The sequence below is a fragment of the Rhea pennata genome, chromosome 3 (assembly GCF_028389875.1).
Source record: "Rhea pennata isolate bPtePen1 chromosome 3, bPtePen1.pri, whole genome shotgun sequence".
Taxonomy (NCBI): domain Eukaryota; kingdom Metazoa; phylum Chordata; class Aves; order Rheiformes; family Rheidae; genus Rhea; species Rhea pennata.
In genome coordinates, this window is record NC_084665.1 from 119,610,292 (window position 1) to 119,631,293 (window position 21,002).

At 38.1% G+C, this 21,002-nt stretch overlaps 1 protein-coding gene across 1 annotated transcript in view; it reads right to left on the reverse strand.

Moving 5' to 3' along the window:
* Positions 1–21,002, reverse strand: part of LDAH (lipid droplet associated hydrolase) — a 121,123-nt gene that overhangs the window by 25,139 nt on the left and 74,982 nt on the right. The window contains exon 5 of the mRNA XM_062573179.1: positions 13,942–14,182. Coding sequence (XP_062429163.1) covers positions 13,942–14,182 — 241 coding nt within the window. The remainder of the gene's footprint in view (positions 1–13,941; positions 14,183–21,002) is intronic.

Consider the following 21,002-nt stretch of genomic DNA (forward strand, 5'->3'; position numbering starts at 1 on the left):
AAACTTGTTTTATTACTAAATATCCAAAGCACATGTTCTTGCTTGCAACAGAAAGATTAGATTAAGGCTAGATTAATTGTAAAATCACACTGGAAACCGAGGGGTCACATTATGCTGTCTCTGGAAATTCAAGATGAGTTTGAAATATGTCTGCACGGATAGAAGAAAGTGACCTACACATGGTCACTCATATCCATAAAATATGAAGAGGATTAAGTATTTCAGCCTTAATCTTGATAAACTTTGAGAGAGATACATGCCCTTAATTACACTAAAATCATCTCTCCTTTGATGATACCAATACCATGACTAGATTTTGTCTCTGTGGTCTTGCTCTACAGTCAATATCTTAATTACATAAGAACAATATTGTTTTCTTTGCCTGGCTAAGAAGTTGAATTTACTGTGACAGAAAGAACAGACAGAAATGCCATACTAATGAAATAGCAGAAACAATACAAATAAAAAATGTTTGAATTTAATTAGCTAAATATTTAAGGTAATAATTAGAACTGTTTATTTTCTAACAAAAAAGAGTGATTATGAAGAAGCCCCGGTCTGAACCCATGGATGTACATGCATATTCTTTAATACCTTCTTCCTCAGACTAAAATAAACACCAGACTACAAACGGTTACCTGAGCCCATTTCACTTTTCTACTGCTGTTGGCTTCAGATTATGTTGACTCTATCAACAAGATTGTGGCTGTAGGTGTAAATTTATTAAGTCCCATATGTGAAAATATTGCTTTATTTTGTAAGTTAGTAGGAGCTATGCTCTGGAATGGGTACAGGGACAAATATGAAGCCAAAATTTTACCAGGGTCCAGACAGCACCATTTCAATAGCACTAAAGGAACCTTGGAAGAACATACTATATAATCTTCCAGAGTGGACAAATTCAGAGGAAAAGGAGACTACAGTCTTACCTTCATCATGCTTCACAAACGGAAATCTGGTGCCACTGCTCTGTTACTATATTTTGACTTACCCTGTGAGCAGATGCACAGAGTGGAAAAAAATTTCTTCTACTGTTTTACTAAGGTTACTGTATATGCACATCTTTCTTTCAGCAAGAAACTAAGAAGTTTTCTTTACCTAGAACTGGAGAAGTTTGTAAATTTGTATAGGGCTTCAGAAGAAGCTGCAGCTTTGCTGGAACAGCATGCCCCACCAGACTGCCAGATGCCTGCAAAGCACTGGATATTCAGGCTGATCAGCTGGATATTTCTGAAAGTATCTATTCATTACCTTGGTTTCTTTCTCCCTATCTATAGAATAACAAATGTGTCAGCACAACGTAGCCCACAGATATCTGTGATCTCCTAGTGACTGTGAGGCTGGGGGTATTTTCTTTACTTCTACTGCACGTACTGAGATCCTGCAGGTTTTTCCAGAAACGGCTTGATGGTTTGGAAAATGACCGTTTACAGTCTGCCTGTATCTATTCCATTACTAAGCATTCATTCACTATAGAAAAATTTGCTCTACTGTTCTCTGAGTACTACTCTGTAACTAACACACTTCCACACTGGCTTGCTATTGATGACCTTTCCTCTCTTTACTGATGATACCTCTGTAAAATACCCATCCTTCTCTCTTACTCTCCAAGACATTCAGTGTACTGTCTATTGATTTGGCTGACCAATTTCTCAGGTTCTCCCTTGACAAACATGAAGCCAAATTTCCACAGTTCGTTTTCTCACAATTGCTTTCCAATAATCAAACTGCTACTACATGCGTATCTACCCTGCTACACTAAATGGAGCCAGGAACCACTCCCTGGCCCTGAAGCTTACTGGAATAGCATGGCTTGAATTCACACAGCTAAATGTCTCCTCTATTCAAATCGCTTATTGGAGTCTTCCCCGATGCTAACTCCTGAACCATGCTTGAGTATTTGGGAGGATACTAGCTGGTGGAGGTCAAAACCATACAAGAAAATGCTACTTTGTGAGTCCTGCACTCAGTTAGTATATTGCTAGAGATAACCACATCTACCTTCAGCAGCTCCTAGTACTAATAATATTTCTGTATCCTGCATTCAGTCTGCAGATGCAGATTCACTCAAATCTGCATTCAGACATTTTCTGTACCCTCAGATCTGTTTTTAACAATTACCTGCCATTCTTGTCTATATTTTGTTTTTCTCCAACATTCTGTGTTGCATTCTGTGTTCATTTCTTGCTTGGTTCTCACTGTGTTAAGTTGTTCTCTATAAGAACTGAAATTTTGGATATTACTCTTGAATCTTCAAATAACATATATGGGATCACAGGGCTGTAAGTGACCTCTAATGATCTTTTTGTCTTAAGGAATATATATCAATGATATTGTGTCATTTTTAGTAGATATTTGTCCATCCTGTTCTTAAGAACCTCTTAACTTTCATCATCTTTCCAGACGATCCAGTGAAGAATTCCATTCTTACCATTAACTATAATCTGAGTCAGCTTTGATGCAATCTACTCCAATTTGCATTATCTTGCTTCCATGGACGTGTAGACTAAATTATTCTCTTTTTCTTGAAAACTATTACCATGTCCTTCAGCTGTCCTTTTTTTTTAATCTAAACAATTTATTTGTCTTTGAAGGTCATTATTTCTTGGTTTCTGTTGTGAGATTCACCTGATTAAATATAGATGTGTAAAGCTGATTTTTTCTGCCTTTACAGTCAGCAGAAACAACACAGTTCACCTCACCCTAAAGTAGTCAACTAAACAGATACATTGAATATAAAAGTATTTTAAGAGGATTAGTCCAGATAAATAGAGATCTATGTTCTAGACATATGAAGTATTTCTGTTAGCACAAATGCTACTTTTTTTGAATATATTTAGCTAATCTGCCTTTCTCCTTCAAATTCTCTACATCAAACTGTTATCTGCCAATTGTTTTCTCCATTTTCTGTATCTGTATGAAAAAAAAAATGTTGGCAAGAACTAGTTCCATTACAAGAACTAGTTGGATAGTCTATATATTGCTCAATTCCTTCCTTGACAGACATCAAGCAGACCAAATACTCTACTTTGGATGACTCAGAAGTTTCTCAGAAAAAGTTCGTGAATTGGACTGCCATCATTTGGTGCACTTAATATTCAGCAGGTCTCCCTTTCTTTAACATCTGAATGTCAGAGAAAATCCATGCATTCTCTTCTTTCCTCCTTGCTCTTCCTTCCTAAACAAGTTATTATCCTTCCTTCATATTGATACTGTAGTTTTATAAGTTATCCCATCTCTGCCTGTTATACCAATTAACAAGTTTTGGGTAATTTATAAAGACTTGCAACAGCACTCTATATTCCATACTTTTAGCAATTACATTACATTATCTGTACATCATCTAGGTCATTTACTGTCTTTTGTCTAGTATTCCTTTGAGCTCTGTTACGAATTTCTCTGCCGACCTTACGTTTAGTTCCTTCATTGGGGCTCTTCAGCTCACAATTATATAGGTGATTTTGTTATCTTTCCCTGCAAACTCAGCTTCAAGCCTTCTTGGCTGAATGTGTTGTCAATAATCATCTTCCCATCTTGAGGAGGCCAAAGCCCCCATGTGGTCACCCTGACTAACAGTGATCTGATCTCCATACATCCATGCATACTTGGAAACATTCTTATGAGGAGCAGAGTGCTTTAACAAGCCTGTCTTACGATCTGTTCAAACTAAGCAACCTCATTCCACTGCCATTAGCTGTAACACAGGGTCTCTCATTCTCTGCAATTTATTTCCATACATCTTTCTGTCTCACCTTGACAGTGCAGTTTCCCAGGACAACTCCGATGCTCTGCTTTGGTAGACTATCATTTACTGTTAATTTTCTCTCAGAATGCATCTGTTAACTCACTATTCGGTATTTAATTACTATTACAGCTATTACTTTATACTATTATTTGTGCTGGTCAAGGACCACAGTAAAGACTGGAGGCACAATTTGTCAGGTACTGCCAGTACTACATCTATAAAAGCCTAAAATGACACTTTCTTATGTCACACAAGGCATTCCCACAGAAAATGTACAAAATCTTCGTCTCCCTCTCCTAGAATGCTTAGTCAATCTGGCTGGCAGTAGAACAGTTTCACAATAATCTGATATTATGAAATACTTGAGAAATATTTTAAAATATGTAAAACATTGGCAAGTTTTATTTCCCATTCTTGGCCTTCTTAAAGGTGAGTGGGACAATATACAAGTAAATTGACAATTTACTAGTAAATGTAACAAGAGGGAAAAGTCCATACGGGCTGCCTGATTGCATTTTTTTGGTTACCAAGAATGAGTTGTACTGTACAGGAGTGCTAAAGGACAGGAGTTTGGCATCAGCATGCCACAGGCTATTCAGAATATCAGGAAAAAACATCTTTTCTGATGATGTTTTACGATTGTTTTCTAAATCCTTGACTGTACAACATAAAGTTGCTGATCTGCGTGCAGTTTTGCTCATTCTCTTGAGAGGTTGCAAGCAGAGGGCAGAGGAGAGGAAGAAAATAATTTAATTTCATTGGGAAGATTATTGTTAACGACTACTATTCTCACAAGCCGCAGAGCTGTACTTTAACATTCTGTAATATGACTTTCGTTCAAAAGTCCTCTCATCTCTAAAGCTAAATTATTTAAACTGTAAGGTGATTAATCCACTCCAGTTTAAGTTCTTAGGTTGAATTGAACTGCCCTGAGAAAGTAGATTATGCTTTTGAAAATGTGTTTTCCTCAGGGAATCTACTATCATCTCATTTTCTTCCTGGTAAGTTGCCCATCTTATTGTAAGGTTCTTCAGAGGAGAGTACAAGTTTCCTTTCCAGTTTATCCTTTGCCCTTGAAGAAGCAATCACTGTCATTCCTCAGAAACACTCAGAACACAGTGGTAAAAGTAATAATACCAAACAGCAGCGTAATCTCCTATGGGGAAAATACATTTTCTATTGTATTTCAGCAATCTTGGAAATATCTTCTAACATTGTTTAAAACATCAGACAGAAGGAACTGTTTAGTAGTGCAGAGGACCAAAGTAGGAACATGTGGCTATGCACATGCACACATATACTAGAAAAAAGGTTGATGTTTAGGGGTTTACAAGATGTAAACATTGACTTTGGGTTCTGCTCCAGTTTACAGTTGAATTAAGAATGAAAACATATTAAATAATATACAATCATCATCATCACAAATGATGAATAGAAATGCACTTGTTATGGTGGACTTCTCCAGTCTGCTTGATTTCAGCAAGATCAGAACTATATGTGAAAATCAATCAGCTGTGCTTGAAAATGCATACTAGGAGCTAAAGGCAAAAATAAAGAAAAAGTTGTTCAATCATTATCTCCAGGTGCTTTACAAACAGCAGATACTTTGTTGAGAGGAGTGAATAATACTACTTTACATTGTGCTGAGGCATGCAGAGGAGAAGTAGGGTGTGTGATGGAAATTGAAATGTCTATGGACTTAATCCTGCCATAAGTTAATTGGGAGTAACTCTTATCATCTTCAAATGACAGAGTTAGATCTTAGCTGGAGAAATTCATCTCTGGTTTACACTTTCACATACCCTGGCAGATAGCCATGATGATGGGAGTTCTGGGAGGGTCCAGGGTTTTGGTAGTGCAAAGTGTTTGCTCTCTTATTTTGCAGGAGTGGCATGGAAGGGTCTGGCGTGAAGGAGGTGGTGCTCAGCCCCAAGGGGATTTGCTGGGACGAGCAGTGTGCGTAGTGATTTAGCATCTCCACACTGCAGTTCCTGCCTGAGCTCTAATGTAAATTTATGTGCTATTCTAGCTAAGTGTTTAAGCATGTGAGTAGCTTTATTGAAGTCAGCTTAAGTGCTTTTCTGGATTAGGGCCTAAGGCTGACCCTTGCTTGAGGAGCTCCGACAGAAAGCAACACCCAGACCATCACCTCCTTTGACTGGGGTGAGCTCCCTCTCAGGCAGAGTTCATTTAATTGGCACAAAAGGTGAACTTTACACCTCCCTCCATCCATTATTGCAGAAACCAATCCTAGGTTCTGTACAGCTGCAACCCCGTTTCTTATCTCATTTCCTTAAACATAAAACCAGTATTTTTAATGCTGAATTCAAATACACCTGATCATTGTACTAGGCAATCTCCTGCACCACTGAGTTTGCTCAAGATAAGCCAGCATTTCCCCTGCAGATGCATAAGGCTCTGCAGAATTTTTCTACATATCAATATCATCACATTAAAGAGTTAGGCAAGGAAAAAATGAATGCTGGTGGAAATTTTCACGAAGGTAGCAGCAGCAAAGCAGGTTGAAATACTATTTTAGCTGAGTGCAGGTATTATGCCCCAGATCAGTGTTCCTCTAGTCATATGGAATGACAGGTATTGCATTAGTTAGCACCTTTGTAAATGTTACTCTCCAAAAGCTTCACTCCAAGACACAAATGCCCGTAGCTAACCCATGAGTATTGATATAGCACTTGCTTAAGTGCTTTGCTGGAACTGTTTGGAAAAAAACATTTGCAGAGGTTCTATGTTCACTTGAAAAGGAGTTAGATGAATCGAGCTAAATTCTCAGTCAGTGACCATAAGTAATGGCAGAGCCACAAGCTCTACTTTGAGATGTTCCTCAGGGGAGTTGAGACAGACACCCCTTAGATGGAAGCCATGATCCCAACCTGAATTTAGTGGCCTTTGTACTGGGCCAAGGGTAAATAAAGTCTCAATCTGTAGATGACTACATCAGACACTGGCCCGAATAACAAAACTATAGTTGCCTCCGTTTAACTGGCATATACATGTTTCAACATCCTTTCTGCTTTGCTGATGTTATTCCTTCCTTTTTTTCACGCTATTTGCAATGTATCATTAGACTCATGGCAAGTTTATGGGAGTAAATCACATCCCTAGAGATGAAACCCCAGCGGAGGTGAATAAAAATCCCTTCCTCCACCTTCAAACAAATCCCCAGGGTGCCTCACATTTCATGGAAATGATCATCAATTCCACTATCAAAACATTCACGCCTTATGAGTAATATTTATGACGGGAGTCTTTTATGTTGGGTTTTTCCCCAAGAAAAAAAAGAAGAGTAAGTAAGAGAAATAAACTCATTGAGAAATTTCCATATTATTAATATTATTTTCACAAGGCTTTCACAGGAAAGTAAAAGCTTTTGCAAGCAATAAAAGCCCTTGTTAAACCTTTTTCTTTCTTTCTTTTAGAAATGGCGTAAATTATGAAGTAAATTGACTTTGCAAAATAAACAGGAACATAAACATATAAATGTCATTTCCTTCCTCCAGTAACTTAATATGAGCATCCTACTCTTAAAAAAGGAAAACTTTAGTTCACTCTCAAAAAGAATAAAGCAGATGTGAAGTTTTTCCGTCAGTTTAAGTGCTGTCTTGGTAAGGTGAGTTGTCCGACAACATTAAACAAACATTTTAGTCAGGCATCACACAGGAAAATAAACAGTAGCAGAGGAAACATGAAAATATTAAAGGCTGTTATTCTTTGGCCCCTTTTCATGCAAGGCAGGTGATAAAATATTACTGTGTTTCCACAGGTAAGGAAACACTCTCTTAAACACTTTGCAGAAATACATATTACGACCATCACTTAAAATGTCAGAAGTGGAGAGGACTTCTGCGGCTGGGCCGTGGGAGCGCGCAGGAGCCCGCAGCGAAGCTCTGCAGCAGGCGAGAGCTCAGCACACCCGGCCGCACCAGCGGGCTGCCCGGCGTCGCCTGCTGACCCCGGCGCTATCTGGCAGTAGCAAGTTCAGAGACAGGCAAAAAAAATCTTGCAGAAGACAGCTGTAGAGCTTTCCCTGATTCCAGGAAAGGCTTTTGCTCTCAGAGTTGGTTAGAAGTTAGTGGGAGGTAGCAGAAGCTAGTGATAGGGACGGAAATTTGCTGCTGGACCATTTTGACCTCTTCATACCCTATTAGTCTTGGGCAGCGACAATAAATAAATAAATGTGACAATACTTGTGTGAGTATCAAAGGAATAATATAGGAAAAAGAGAGACCAGCTGAGCTTCACCTGCTTTGCCACTTGTCATATACTACGCTGTACTGTCTAGATTTAACATTGCTTAGTTTCTGCAAATGCAATTTGCAGACCATGCAGTTGATTTCTGTTCTCCATGTCGTTTTGTCCAGGTAAACATCATCTCTGAAATCCTATATGTTTAGTTATAAAGGCAGAAAAAGACCTTTGGAATGATTTCTGCATTATAGCTAGAAGTTGTTTAAAACTTACACTTATCATCAGAAGAAATAAAGCAAATCAACTTTAATTTCCAGGACTTTGATTTGAGTGAGCTTGGAAAATCAGCTTGAAATCTTAACTAGTCTAGGTTCAAAGATCCACACAGCTGTCCAGGGGGAGAGAGAGGGGAGCTTTTATTCCCATGCCCACTACGAAAAATGTAGGTATGGGTTTGCAAAGTGTGACTTGAAATCAGTTTCTCTTATTACTTAAAAATGCCCTGCACGTACTTCGGCCTGTCTAACCGACACGGTTTGTGGAAGGTTACTAACACACATATACAGCTGAACTGCACAAGAGGAAGGTAAACTAACACACATTTCTAAGGCTAAACTAATGGTTGAGCAGTTTCAGGAGACAAACTATTGCTCTGGGATGCTGCTCTGTGTACAGTTCTGCCCCGATCGGCTACGTGATGATGAGCATATCCACTTTATATGTCTGTGTGTTTTGTTCCCTCTCCTCACCGCTAGTCTTGAATGTTACGTTTTCTTTAAAATGAGTTAATATCGTGCTTGAACCCATAGGACCTGGAGTAGCACTGACAGACTTTTGTAATATGAACAAATAAACTTGTGTAACATTGCAGAAACTATTTGTAAATAAAAAGCACAGTTCCCTAATCACTATGAAAATATATCGTCAGAATATAACGCGCAGTGTCTCTTTAGCCTCACATGCATAAATGGAGAGGTTCACCTCCATGCAACTAATACTGGAAGAGCTCTACCTTCTGTGCTGAAATTAGAGATGCTCTTCAAAGCTTACATTAACCTTTTGGAGTTATATTTTAATTTCAGTGAAAGAAAGGAAGACCATTTTAATTTCAAAACAAGGAAAGTAAAGTAAACTAAATTTTAGCTATGTGGTTATATAGCTTTTTAAAGTATTCTTCAGGAGGGCAAAGCACTCTTACTTCACCATTTCAGGTAAATTTCTTTACGAATTGCTTACTTAATATTTGTCAAAAATATTTTAAACTCTGAAAAATATCAGTCAAATAGGAGTGGCAGCTGTTGAATGCCATGAAAATAGCACTGTGCACTGTAGCACTGTGCACTGTCCCAATCTGAGTATTTTAGTTAGATGGTTATGTCTACAGCATGTTAATTCCCAAAAGGAATTTCCCCCAAATTTCCTATTTTCCTCATCAGGAAATGGAAAGGGAGATGTGAAATTAATTTTCAAATAAAGTAGGAAACAAGTGACAGGCCAATCTATACAAACCAACAGTTGTAAATTGTAATGCACTCCAGGCACAGGATATTCTGGGTGTTCTTCCAACAGCAAGAGTGAAGACTGCCTGGGCAATTCACGTTGTTTCCTGATGTCTGCAGCAAAATGAACTGCCAGTAGATAAACGTAGTGGGATTTAACTCTGCTAATTTTAGATATCTAGTAGAGATAGGCTCCCTTTGTGGTCAGGAGAGAGAAAGAGTCATCTGCAGAGTGTGATTCATCTGACCTGCTTTAGACGCCAACTATTTGGATAGTATGATGTCTACATGAGGTCAGATGAAGACCACCCATAATGTCATATTTAACATCTCTTTGCTCAAGAACAGAGAACTGGAACAGAAAGACATCTCGGGACATGACAACTCCCAAGCTGGAAAAATTAAAACATAGAACAAAATTTTTCATTTGGCTCTCTGGAGATAAAATTTTGAAATAACTTCCTTAACTCAAAACTTTAAGTTTCATTTTCATAGTGGGCAGCAGCAACTGGAAGGCTAAGTTGCAGCAACTTTCAGTATAAATTAGTCTCTCAAAGTTATTTCACACTTCTGAAAATTTACCGTTTGACAGAGGTATTTCCCTGTGTCACTTCAGGTGTGTATGACATTGCACACAGCCAATGGAGAGAGGTAGCTATTGCTGGGAAACAATCTCTAATACCTCAGTTGGGAATCTACCTCATCCTATACACTGTCGTAGACTGTATACAGTTTCCTAACTTAAGCATCAGAGTAGAATGCCTAAAATGGTCTTAATACTATCTTTTGTGCAAAATGAGTGAAATCTAAACATGGAACCCAAATGTCTCCACATTTAGAACAAGATAAAATTTGAATCCAAGTTCTGAAGTTCAGGCTTAGTTCCTTGTTTCCTTACAACATCTCTTGGACTCTTAAAAAATAAAGGAAATCTACTGTCTCTAGCTTTTATCTGTATGATGTTTTAAATCCATCTGAAACTCTGTTTTTCCAGTTTTTGAGTTTTCCCATTCCCAATCTAAATTCCACAGTGCAGACCTTCTCCCCCGGCCCCCCGAGACTCCAGTAGTCCCGTCCTCTGTGAAGAGGTTAAACAAACAGGGAGATTCCTCACGGGAAGTCACAGGTTCAAGATCACAAAGGACAGCCGCAGTTGGGCCAGTTGGAGGTTTTTCTTGCTATTGTGCTTATCTGTATCTTCACTGTCATCCAGACGTTAACCCCTGACCTCCGAGCCGGCCTCTCGAGAAAGCCTTGCGGTGTTTACCTATTATGTAACGTCTGCGCTTTTGTGGAAATTTTGCAGAAACAAATGGAGGAAGTTTGCCAGTCAAACTGGTGGACAATAAATCCTGTCCTATGTAGATAGAATGGTTTAGTGTCACTGTAAGGCTGCTACTGGCATCGGTCATTGAAGAAATGTTTACAGATTTCAATACGCTGGAGTGCCAAAGTATTCATGTATTGAAGAACTATACACAATTTTTAGGATAACCGTTACTGTTCTAGACGGGAATATCTTTGTCTCACTAGCCTGAATAAACAGAATGACTGTGTTTTAGGCAATTCAAGGTCACTAATGTCTCATTTGTCTATTTAATCATCTCATAGGTTCACGAATACGAGTATCCAAATACGTTTGTTAGCTGTAATACTTTCGCTGCCTGAAGGTATCTTTGCTGTAAGTCTAATCCAGGTAATCAAATCCTCTTCAGATCCCCTTCCTTGCTTCTAATAGGTCCATTTTTTTAATACTATGTATTCCTGACCTTCCTTATCCTCAGTTTTCTTTTAGTCCTTGCTGTCTCTCTTCAGAATTACTTTCCCTTGGGGACAGGATTTTATATTGTGACTTTTTTGTACAATGTCACCACAACAGGTTCTGCTTGACTGGGGCTCCCACCTAGCATCACTTATAATGTTAGGACAATGGAAGGATTATTTGGGGTAACAAGCAGGAACAAACAAAATTTGAAGCAGCAGTGAGACAGAGAAACAATACAATTCTTCCTTCACACCACACTAACCTCTCTGACCGACTCTCCTAATTAAGGGCCTGATTCTGTTCCCACTGAATGCTGCTTTTTGATTTCAATGAGAGTAGCACTAGGTCTTACAGTCGCATTATAATTAAGTTTTCAAATCTCATTTCCTTTCAGAGGAGAGAAAACATATTGTTGTGACTAAGCTTTGGATGTGGTAACAAATCCCTGGCAGGTTGGTCTGTTTTAACGGACGTATTTGTTTTAAGGAAACTTTTACCATCTTTTCTGCCCTTAATCACAGTTTTTATTACAATTACAGTAATGCAACAGATGTACATGCCAAAGGCAATACGTGTATTTTTAATGAGTTGACATGTAACCTTCCTGGAGAGGAGGAACAGCTTCATTTTCTCAACATTTCTGATCCATAGCTAGCAGCTTATTATGGGACAAGGAATCAACCATAATGACATTTACCACAAATTCACAAGCTGCCCTAATTCACAGATGAGCAGTTCCATAAAACAGCCTCCATTGCTGTGCTAGATTTAGCAACTTTTGCTGAATGGCTACATTTTCTATTGTCTGCAAAGAATAGAAAAGAACATTAAGAGGCAATATCCAAAAAGCTCTAAGATTATTAATCCATGCATGTGGTCCTGAGTCACTGGGGCTATAAAATATCACCAGTTTCCAAAGATGAAACTGAAGAGGAATTCTGCTCAAGATAAATGATATCACAAGCCCAAAGGGACCAGTAAGGCCTACTTACGAAAGTTTTACAAGACAGACTCATAGAGATTTTCATTCCTGTAAAATGAATTCAGTCAATAAACTGAGCACAGACATAGATCACATCATAGGAGACCCTACAGCCTTCTTGCTTCAGTTTACTTCACATCTTGGCCACAGATCAGACACTGATGCACAAAGAAAACTACAATAGGCTGACACACAGGCCAACAAGATATATCTACACTAGGGGGCTACAACAACAGGTTGAAGACTCAGGCTCAAATACCAGCACACAGAATTCATTTGCTGAACTCTCCCTGGCACTGTTGTGGTGCAGGCCAAACAGCACTCATGAAAAATGCTTGACCATGCTCTTTTGGAGGTTAATGCAGTCCAAGCACCACTTCTAATACTCGCCTGGAAGTGGCTAACCTGCTATGAGAAGTAAGAGTTTATCTGTGTGGACCAATGAATGATTATTGGTTTGTACAGTTATGACCTCGCCGAACTTCGCATAGCTTTCTCCAAGATTAAATTGTCAAAGCACGTCTGATTATATGCATGTTTTCCTCTTAGTTATCATAACACCACAACAGATCAACAGGAATTCAAGCAGCAGACCTGTATCAGATGCTCAAATTATCAACCAGGAGCCTGATTTTGTCTTGGTAGAGTACTGAAACAGAACAACTAATACTATGGTGATTTTGTACAATATAAAAAGTACTTTCTAGGTCTGACAATAAAAACTCACTGCCCATCCCACCTACAGTCTCTGTACAGTCCTACAGTTGAGTGTCCAATATGAACCAGCATATTCACAGATTTCCACTGAAGTTAAAGGAACTCATTACAATCACAGAGTTACCGTGGCACATTTGCTTGGATGATTAGCAGGTAGAATTAACTGAGAGAAGACAGAACACAACTGCAAATCTAGGAATGTGCTTTTACTGCTTTTAGTGCAATCAAAACTTCCTTCTTTTGTTATTACTGTGTTAGCATGTCAACTTGTATTCCAAATTGTTTTCAACTGCTAACTTAGTAAAATACCTGGAATATACCACAATCCCTGTTCTGGTGTTCCTTTTAAATTTAGTATAATTTATCTGAAACTATTCTCTCTCTTAAAGTTGTTTCTGTTGCTAGATAATGCAAAATAAGCATACACTATGCCAGAACTTTAATTTTCTGTTTTTCTTTCTATGCCCAAAGAGCCATTTTAATTTCTCCTGTGCGTGAAGTAACTTCTATATGCCTTTGTGGGCTGCTAGCTCTTTTCTAAAGTTTTCAGTATTCTAATCCAATTCCAATCTTACGAAATCTATACAGCTAGCTAAATCAGAGACAGAAAGAAAAAGAAAAAAAGATGCAAAGAATGTTCTGTGAAACTGGTTACTGATGTATTTTCATTATTCCATAGGAAATGCAGAAAGCAAACAAATATAAGTGACATAAATTAGACTGTAAAACACGGTTTTAATCACGTGAGACACCACTAGTAGTGTAAGTCAGTTTTGTTAATAAACGTATATTCTTTGGGAAAATATTTTAGTTGTTATTCTCCCATTGAGTTTTTTTTATAAGATTGACTGATTTTAAATTTTCCTGTACCTATAGTCTTAATTTGAGAAAATATTAGATATATATACTCCTTAAAAATGTATCCACGCTTTGGTATTACACTTTCATCTATAAAATTACATCAGCATTTACCGAAGGAAACAATACTAAAGTAGGGCTAATAGTAATAATAAAAGAACGCGCTCACCGATGCAATCCACACTGAAGAGATTTACTGAGGTTGTTATAGAGGATTCATCATAGGACTTCATTCCTCGCAGGGCGAACCGCACCAGGGAAGCTTTGACTCCCTCCGGCAGAAAGGAGAGCAGGTAGACCGGCATGTAGAGAACGTAACGAAGTTTGCAGAGCAAAGGCGTCATGAGTTTTCCTTGGGGCGACTGAGCGATACGCTCGATGGTTGGGAAGAGCAGTACCGAGCGAAGAACCTGCGAGGCGAGGAGAACAGGAGCGTCACGGGAAGCCCCACGGCCCCGCAGCATCCCCACCCGGCCGGAGGGTTTTGCAGAGAGCCTCCTTTCGAAACGCAGTTCGGCTCGTCACGGGCATCGCACCTCGTGCGTGCAGAGGGGCTTCGTGGGACGCGCCGGGTGCTTTATTTCACCAAAGAGGAACCTAGTAAGAACCTGATAACGAAGCGTTCAGCTCTAGCGCTAAGACACCAGATTTGGGGCCGAGTGGCCAGCAACGCGCCCGCAGCTGAGCGCGACGCGAGGGTGGTGATCCCACAAGAGGGCAGTGTGCAGAAATAGTCACCGCAACGCTAGGCAGGCTTCCCCAGCCAGCAGAAGCACATTCATTTTCATTTCATCCCTTACGCTGTTTTATCGAAGTAAAACAAGCAAATTCTAAAATTTCAGCCGACATGTCGGTATCTTTTTACGACACACAGGTTTTTCAATTTGCAGTTCCATGCAGATATGCCTGGTCAGAACAGGAGTATAGACGCATAGCCCCTCGCTAAGACTGGCACTACGCTCCAAGGTATTGCCTCTATCAGACGTATTTTAAAGCTGGCAATTATTTTATGTTATAACATAAAATGTTTACATTATCATAGGTATACTATGTGAAAATAGCATACACTTTAGCTTTAAAGTAGAATGAAATGAATAAAAAACCCCACAGGGAAACATTCTTAGAGTATCTGCTACTTTTTCCTGGAATTTAAATGCACATTACAAGAATCCATATAGGAAAAGCCTACAAAGATACATGACTACAGTACCTAAAGGAAATATCAAGAAAACAAAGTGAGAGAGAGTGTCTGGATATTACATTTGCAGATAATTAAGTGCAAATCACTAAGCTTTGTTGACAACATAAAGGAAAGAGATAGTTACAGTTGCTGCTTACTGCACATATTATTCTACGTACTACCTATATTTGATTAATAAATTCTTAAAAAAAAATAATAATTGTCCTCACTATCAAATCAGACTCAGCAAATGAATGCCACTGGATCTGTGTGTGGCTCCACCGGTCTCAGCAGGTATTCAAGCGAAACCTGGGCATGCCATGAACAGATGCTTACAAGCTCTGGGCGTTACAATGTTGCACACAGAAGAAATTCAGGAAATATCAGTAACTTGTTGTACTGCATTTTTAAAAATATTTTAAAAGCAGACTTTGTAAGTGCTATTTATATCAAAGACAGAACTATTTTAAGAAACCCTTCTGCTTTCCAGCTGATATTACTTTGGTTTTAGACAAAGAAAAATTCATTCACAGAGAAATCAATCCTGGGCCTCTTTTTATTACAGGCAACCACCAGCTGAAGTATAGGAATGCAAGACTTCTACTAAATTATATGGTAGTTTTGTGATATTTCAGCTAGGAGCTGAACTCAAACTCTTGTGATCTAAAGCAGATTTGACCTGCGTTTCCAGGCACACATTAATCCTTTGACATTACAGTTTATAGATACAGGATTAGTTGCTTGGAGAGCTGTACTAACCACTGGGGCAAGTTGCTAAACCTTGAAGGCAAAAGAAGTACAAACCAAGAAAGCTGTTACCATGTCCCTTGAATTCCTGCATTTTTTTAAATATCATGGCATACAAGTTTAAAAGAACGTGATAAGATGGAGGATAATTTTGTTTAATTTCTTTCTTCATTTAACCTTTTGCAGACAAGAAGAGACAAATGTAAAACACACATTTTTCAAACACTCTAACTATTTCTTAGTTTATTGATAAATTGCAGAGCCAGGATTTTGAAATGTGCATTTGCCTGCAGAATTGCTTAAAGATGTAGTTCAACTTCTTTGCAATACTACAGTGGATACAGCAAATTTAAAGCATATTATTAGAATGATACATATGTTCATTAAAGCAGTATGTCACGTTTGTGCCATGAAACAAGCAAACTGGAAATACGCAGGTATAACAAAGGAAATCAGTGAGACTCAAATAGCTAATAATTAATAATAGTTAATAATTTCTGCCTTGTTGCATGTCAAGGCCTCATCTATAAGCAATTTACACTAGCTGAAATCACTTGGATGGCCCAGAAGTGTATTCAGGCTACAGCTCTTAAAAATATTTTTAAACTAGTTAGTTGAAAGACAGACAACATTACATATAATAAAGCACTAGGTACTGTCATCATTATGAATGCCATCGTATATATTATTAAGTAATGTGTAAAGCTTAGTTACTCCTTTGTGTATAGAAATCCTTCCCACACTTCATGATAGAAATTTCTTGTGATAACCATCAATCAAAAACCAAAGATGTCATATCCAGGTTCACCTGTTTTGATTACCCCTAATTCAAAGCCTAGTGATGCTTATTAGTTAAGCACTTAGGAGGGTAGAGAGCTGGCCAGCTAGAAACACTAGTTGCAGAGACTTATGAGGATTTGGGGACTTCTGAACGTTGGGAACGTCAGGGAACGCACTGAAGGCAAACATGGCCCGTGCTAATGATTGAGAGTTTTAGGCCATACCACTTACTTACCCTTTCTGTGCTTTGGTCAACCTGCTAAAAAAGAGTATTCTTACATTACAGGGAACTGTTATGACAATAAGCAATACTTGTAAAATAGCTATTTAACGTATTTAACTATTTTAACAGTTATTTAATTAATATACTATTAAATTGCAAGATTTCAACACTCAAGATGATGCATCTACAATTAAAGTTCAATGAATAAAGTGCATTTTCTCTCTTGCTTTGTCACAAGGGCAGCCTCTTGTATTTTCATCACAAACTTTTAACTCTCTAAAATTACACAGGGCTCAAGAACTGAACAGCTCTGGGACTGTAACAAGATGTAGAGTCTTGCACGTTTCAGTGTTTTAGACCCTGGTAACAACAAAAAGCTAACATTATCTGCAAGCTCGTCACATAATGCCATTCTGGTTCCAGGGCAGCTCAAGTAGTTACCTAATGCCAAAAAGATTAACAGGATACAGGATAACAGGATCTTAGCATGTGTCCAAAGAACAAACTGGCCTAAAACCGAAATATATTCTACCATTTATGCCTTCAAGAAACAAACTAGCAGGGAGGTGTGGGAACCTCCAGAGCTTCAGTTGCCACTGTTTATGTACTTTGGTGTCAACTTCATGTATTTATGATCCCCACAATAAATTTTACAAGGTAGAGAAGAGAAACTACTTATTTAATGGAAAGAGTGTGCTCTGAAGAGAAATGCCAACTCCCCGGCAGCACGGCCCGGAGGAAGGCCCTCAGCAAGGAGCTTTGTTTAGGCAAGATCTCCATACGAACCATTCTGTATGCTAAGATTCACTTCATGTGACCACTGGCCTACTTCAACATGTCTTTGGATTTGTAGAAACAGTTGAAATATTTTGTTTTGATTAAACAAAGACACAAAAACAAAAAGCCAATTAAATTTACAACAAACGTTTATCACTGCACAATTTATTAAGCACAACCACATTAGCAAAGATTTCTGTTTATATAATTTTTACATAAAAAGCACAGAAGTATGAAAATCAGATCAAGACAAAAACCCACAAATGTTACTCACAAATGCCTTCCAAAGGAAGCATTGAAAATGTTCAGAGGTGTTAGCTCTGTGATGCCAAGGAGAACTATAAGAGCTCAAAACTTTTGAGATCAGGAATTTTGATTACACGCAAGAAAGTCAGATACTGAATGACAGAAAGAATGGGAGTCATTTTAAAGATTTTTTTCAGAAGACATATGAAGTAGATGAATTCATTAATTATAGTCACATATCTTCACTCTCAGTGGACAGATTGTCTGTGTCCATGAGATCTCACAAGCACATTAGAGTTTTCTATCGAAATTGTAAAACAGTAATATATTGATAAAAATATCCCTTCTACACAGTAAGAAAGCAAAACTGGACCAGAAATAACCTGCTGGCTCACTCTGCTCTAGTGACAGAGTCAATGGTTGCTGGTGGGCCACTTCCACTTTTGAGTGGGAAGTATTTTGAAAAGTATTCCCTCTTGCTGAATAATCTGTTCTTAATCACTGGAGGTGTACAAACAGTTAACACACTAACCACCACAAAAAAGAACGCAAGATTTGGATTCCACGCTAGATACGTAACTTGCACGTCACAACAAGCTCCAGAGATCAAATCAGCTGGCAGAAGCAGGAAGCCATCTATTACTTTTTATAACCAATGCCTTACACTGACCCGTGTTAAGCAAAGAAGTATCCGAGCACAGTTCTTAAACTCATGTGCAGATCCATGCAGACACGCATTCTAGATCCATATCAACACCACTCGGATGTTGGAAGAAGGCAAGATTTCAAATCATGGGGTTGAAAAGAAAACAAACGAGGAAGCTTTATTTTAAATAGACTGCTGATTCCTTCAAAAACCTCTGAAAAGCAAAAGCTGTTTTTCTGTCAAAAGTAACACTTATATTGATATATTTTAGTTCATCCCATATATTAGTTTATTATTCATCTGCTGTGTTGGCAAAGGAAAAGCTATTATCTGTCAGGTGAAACCTAGTAAATTTTTCAAAGATAACATAATGATGCACTTAATGGTAATCTACAGTCTACCCTTGACACAGAGTGCCACATTAATCACAATTTCTTTTACTCAGTATGCAGAAACCTGCAGGCAAAACAACTAGGGTCATGTAAGTATACCCTGGTTTATTAACACAGCTGTGCTGAGAAGTTTTCCAAGAAAACGCACATGACAAAACAGACAGCATTTGCTTATGCTTTCCTCTCACCAAAGCAAGACTTTCTAGACTTGCCATTTGTTTGCTTTGTCACTATGCTAAACACACTCCATATTCTGGGCTGTTTTTGTTTTTGTCTCTACATGCTAACTATCAATAATGAAGTATGTTTTAAAGTCTCTAATGATTTTCTCCTCAATTGTTCATTGGGAGATGCTATTTTGTTTGTTGCATGGCTAGTTGTCTGTCATAACTCAATATATTCAGAAGATTTTGTAACCAGAAAAGAACTAAGAAATGAATACAAGCTACAGAAAATTCTTTCACTGCTAGTGTGCAGGAATACCATACGAAGTGTGCACTTTCTTCTTTTTTTTTCCTATGGATCTTCTGTGACTCTAAATTAATGTTTTGGCTTTGTGTTGAATATTGTATGTGCAGCAGAACAAGTATCTCAAACACAGCTAACAGAGAATTTTGTCACTGAAAATTTTGAAGTGCTTTATTAAAAATAAGCTGGAGAGAGAAGTCTTACTATACTTATTTATGGGTGAATAAATTGAAATTCAAAAAGTTAAATGACTCCACATAAAAATGCATATTGTTAAAGGTGATGTAAAACAACAGAGTAGCAACTCGTTCTGCTCTAACCAAAACCTTACTTTTCGGGGCTATCAAATTGTTTCTGTAAAACAATTAATGGGGTAACATGTGAAAATGACCAAACATTTGTAGAAGGGTTCGCATTTCTTTTAATGTTAATGCCATACTGGCTTGGTAGCTGCTTGGTTCAAAAGAATTCTCTATTACTACACATGCTATTGCTATTGTAAGGCAATGGCACTTCCCATGTAATGAACTTAATTTCATACTTTCAATTTAAGTTTTCTGCACTTTTTGTTTATTAGTAACTAAATTTCCATTTTGGCACCAGATCCATTTAATTCTTTCTACTTGTTCTCTTCCAGATCTCTGATTGTGTAACATACACTCTGTGTTAATGACAAAGTGACAGAAAGAAGGATTTTGTTTGAATTTTCTAAGAAAACTCTTGGAATATGAGGAGCATGAATTGCACCCTGCGGAGTAGAATTTGTTTCCCAACAAAAGCACAGTGAGTATAAGCAAAACTCTGGTAGTGTGCTGTTAAAACTAAATGGTATACTTCAATTTCTTCCCATGGGCTCAAGGAATTCTCACTCCCTAGAAAAAGTAATTTGAGTGCCATTATCAGCATCATGGTAGCATTTGCCAGTTCCATTTTAGTAAGGAGTATTCAAATTTTCATAACTTAGGAATAGACTATACCAATATTCTTGATCTGAGGACCTTCTGGCAGAGTTTTCATAGTCATACTCAGGATACTGATGAGGAGCAAGTTCTTTAGGTGAACAGACACACACATGGCTCTTCAGGCAAATGGATGCTGCTGAGATCCTCCAAGGCAGAATTTCTCACACAATATCTGAGGAATGCATGATTCAGCTGAGCAGAACTACTGAGATGCCACCCTTAAAGAAAACAATGACTGAGTCTGCAATTTTAAGTAGGTAAGAGTAGCATAAGTGTAACAGGGTAACAGCTGAGATGATTGTGTTCAAAGATGAACAGTATTTACAAAGTCAAGATTTTTTGCTTTTAAGTACATACACAGATGAATTCAAACAACACTGCCTAATATAGAAAACATTAGTATATAAATATCAACTGTACTTTAAGGACTACGTATAACTGCCCTGCAAGCAGCCCACAAGACCCATTTACCAAATAAACTCTGGACTGAATTTTGCTTGACAACTTCTGCGTTGTTTGCTGTAAGGCATTAAGCCTAGTCATCACCTTGGGCACCTGCCAAGTCCAATACACACACACGTGCACACACACACGAATAAATACACCACAACGTAGAGACCTCCATCCAGCACACTAGTTACTTGAATATCAATGACAGCCCACAATAAAAATTCAAATTTATAATTAAACACAGTTAAGTAAGCTCATATACACAGTTGAGCTGCTGGTCAGAGCAAGAGTATGACAGTTTTCTTTATGGTATCAGTAGAGAAATAACCTAAGACTTGCCACATCTAAGGCCCTGATTA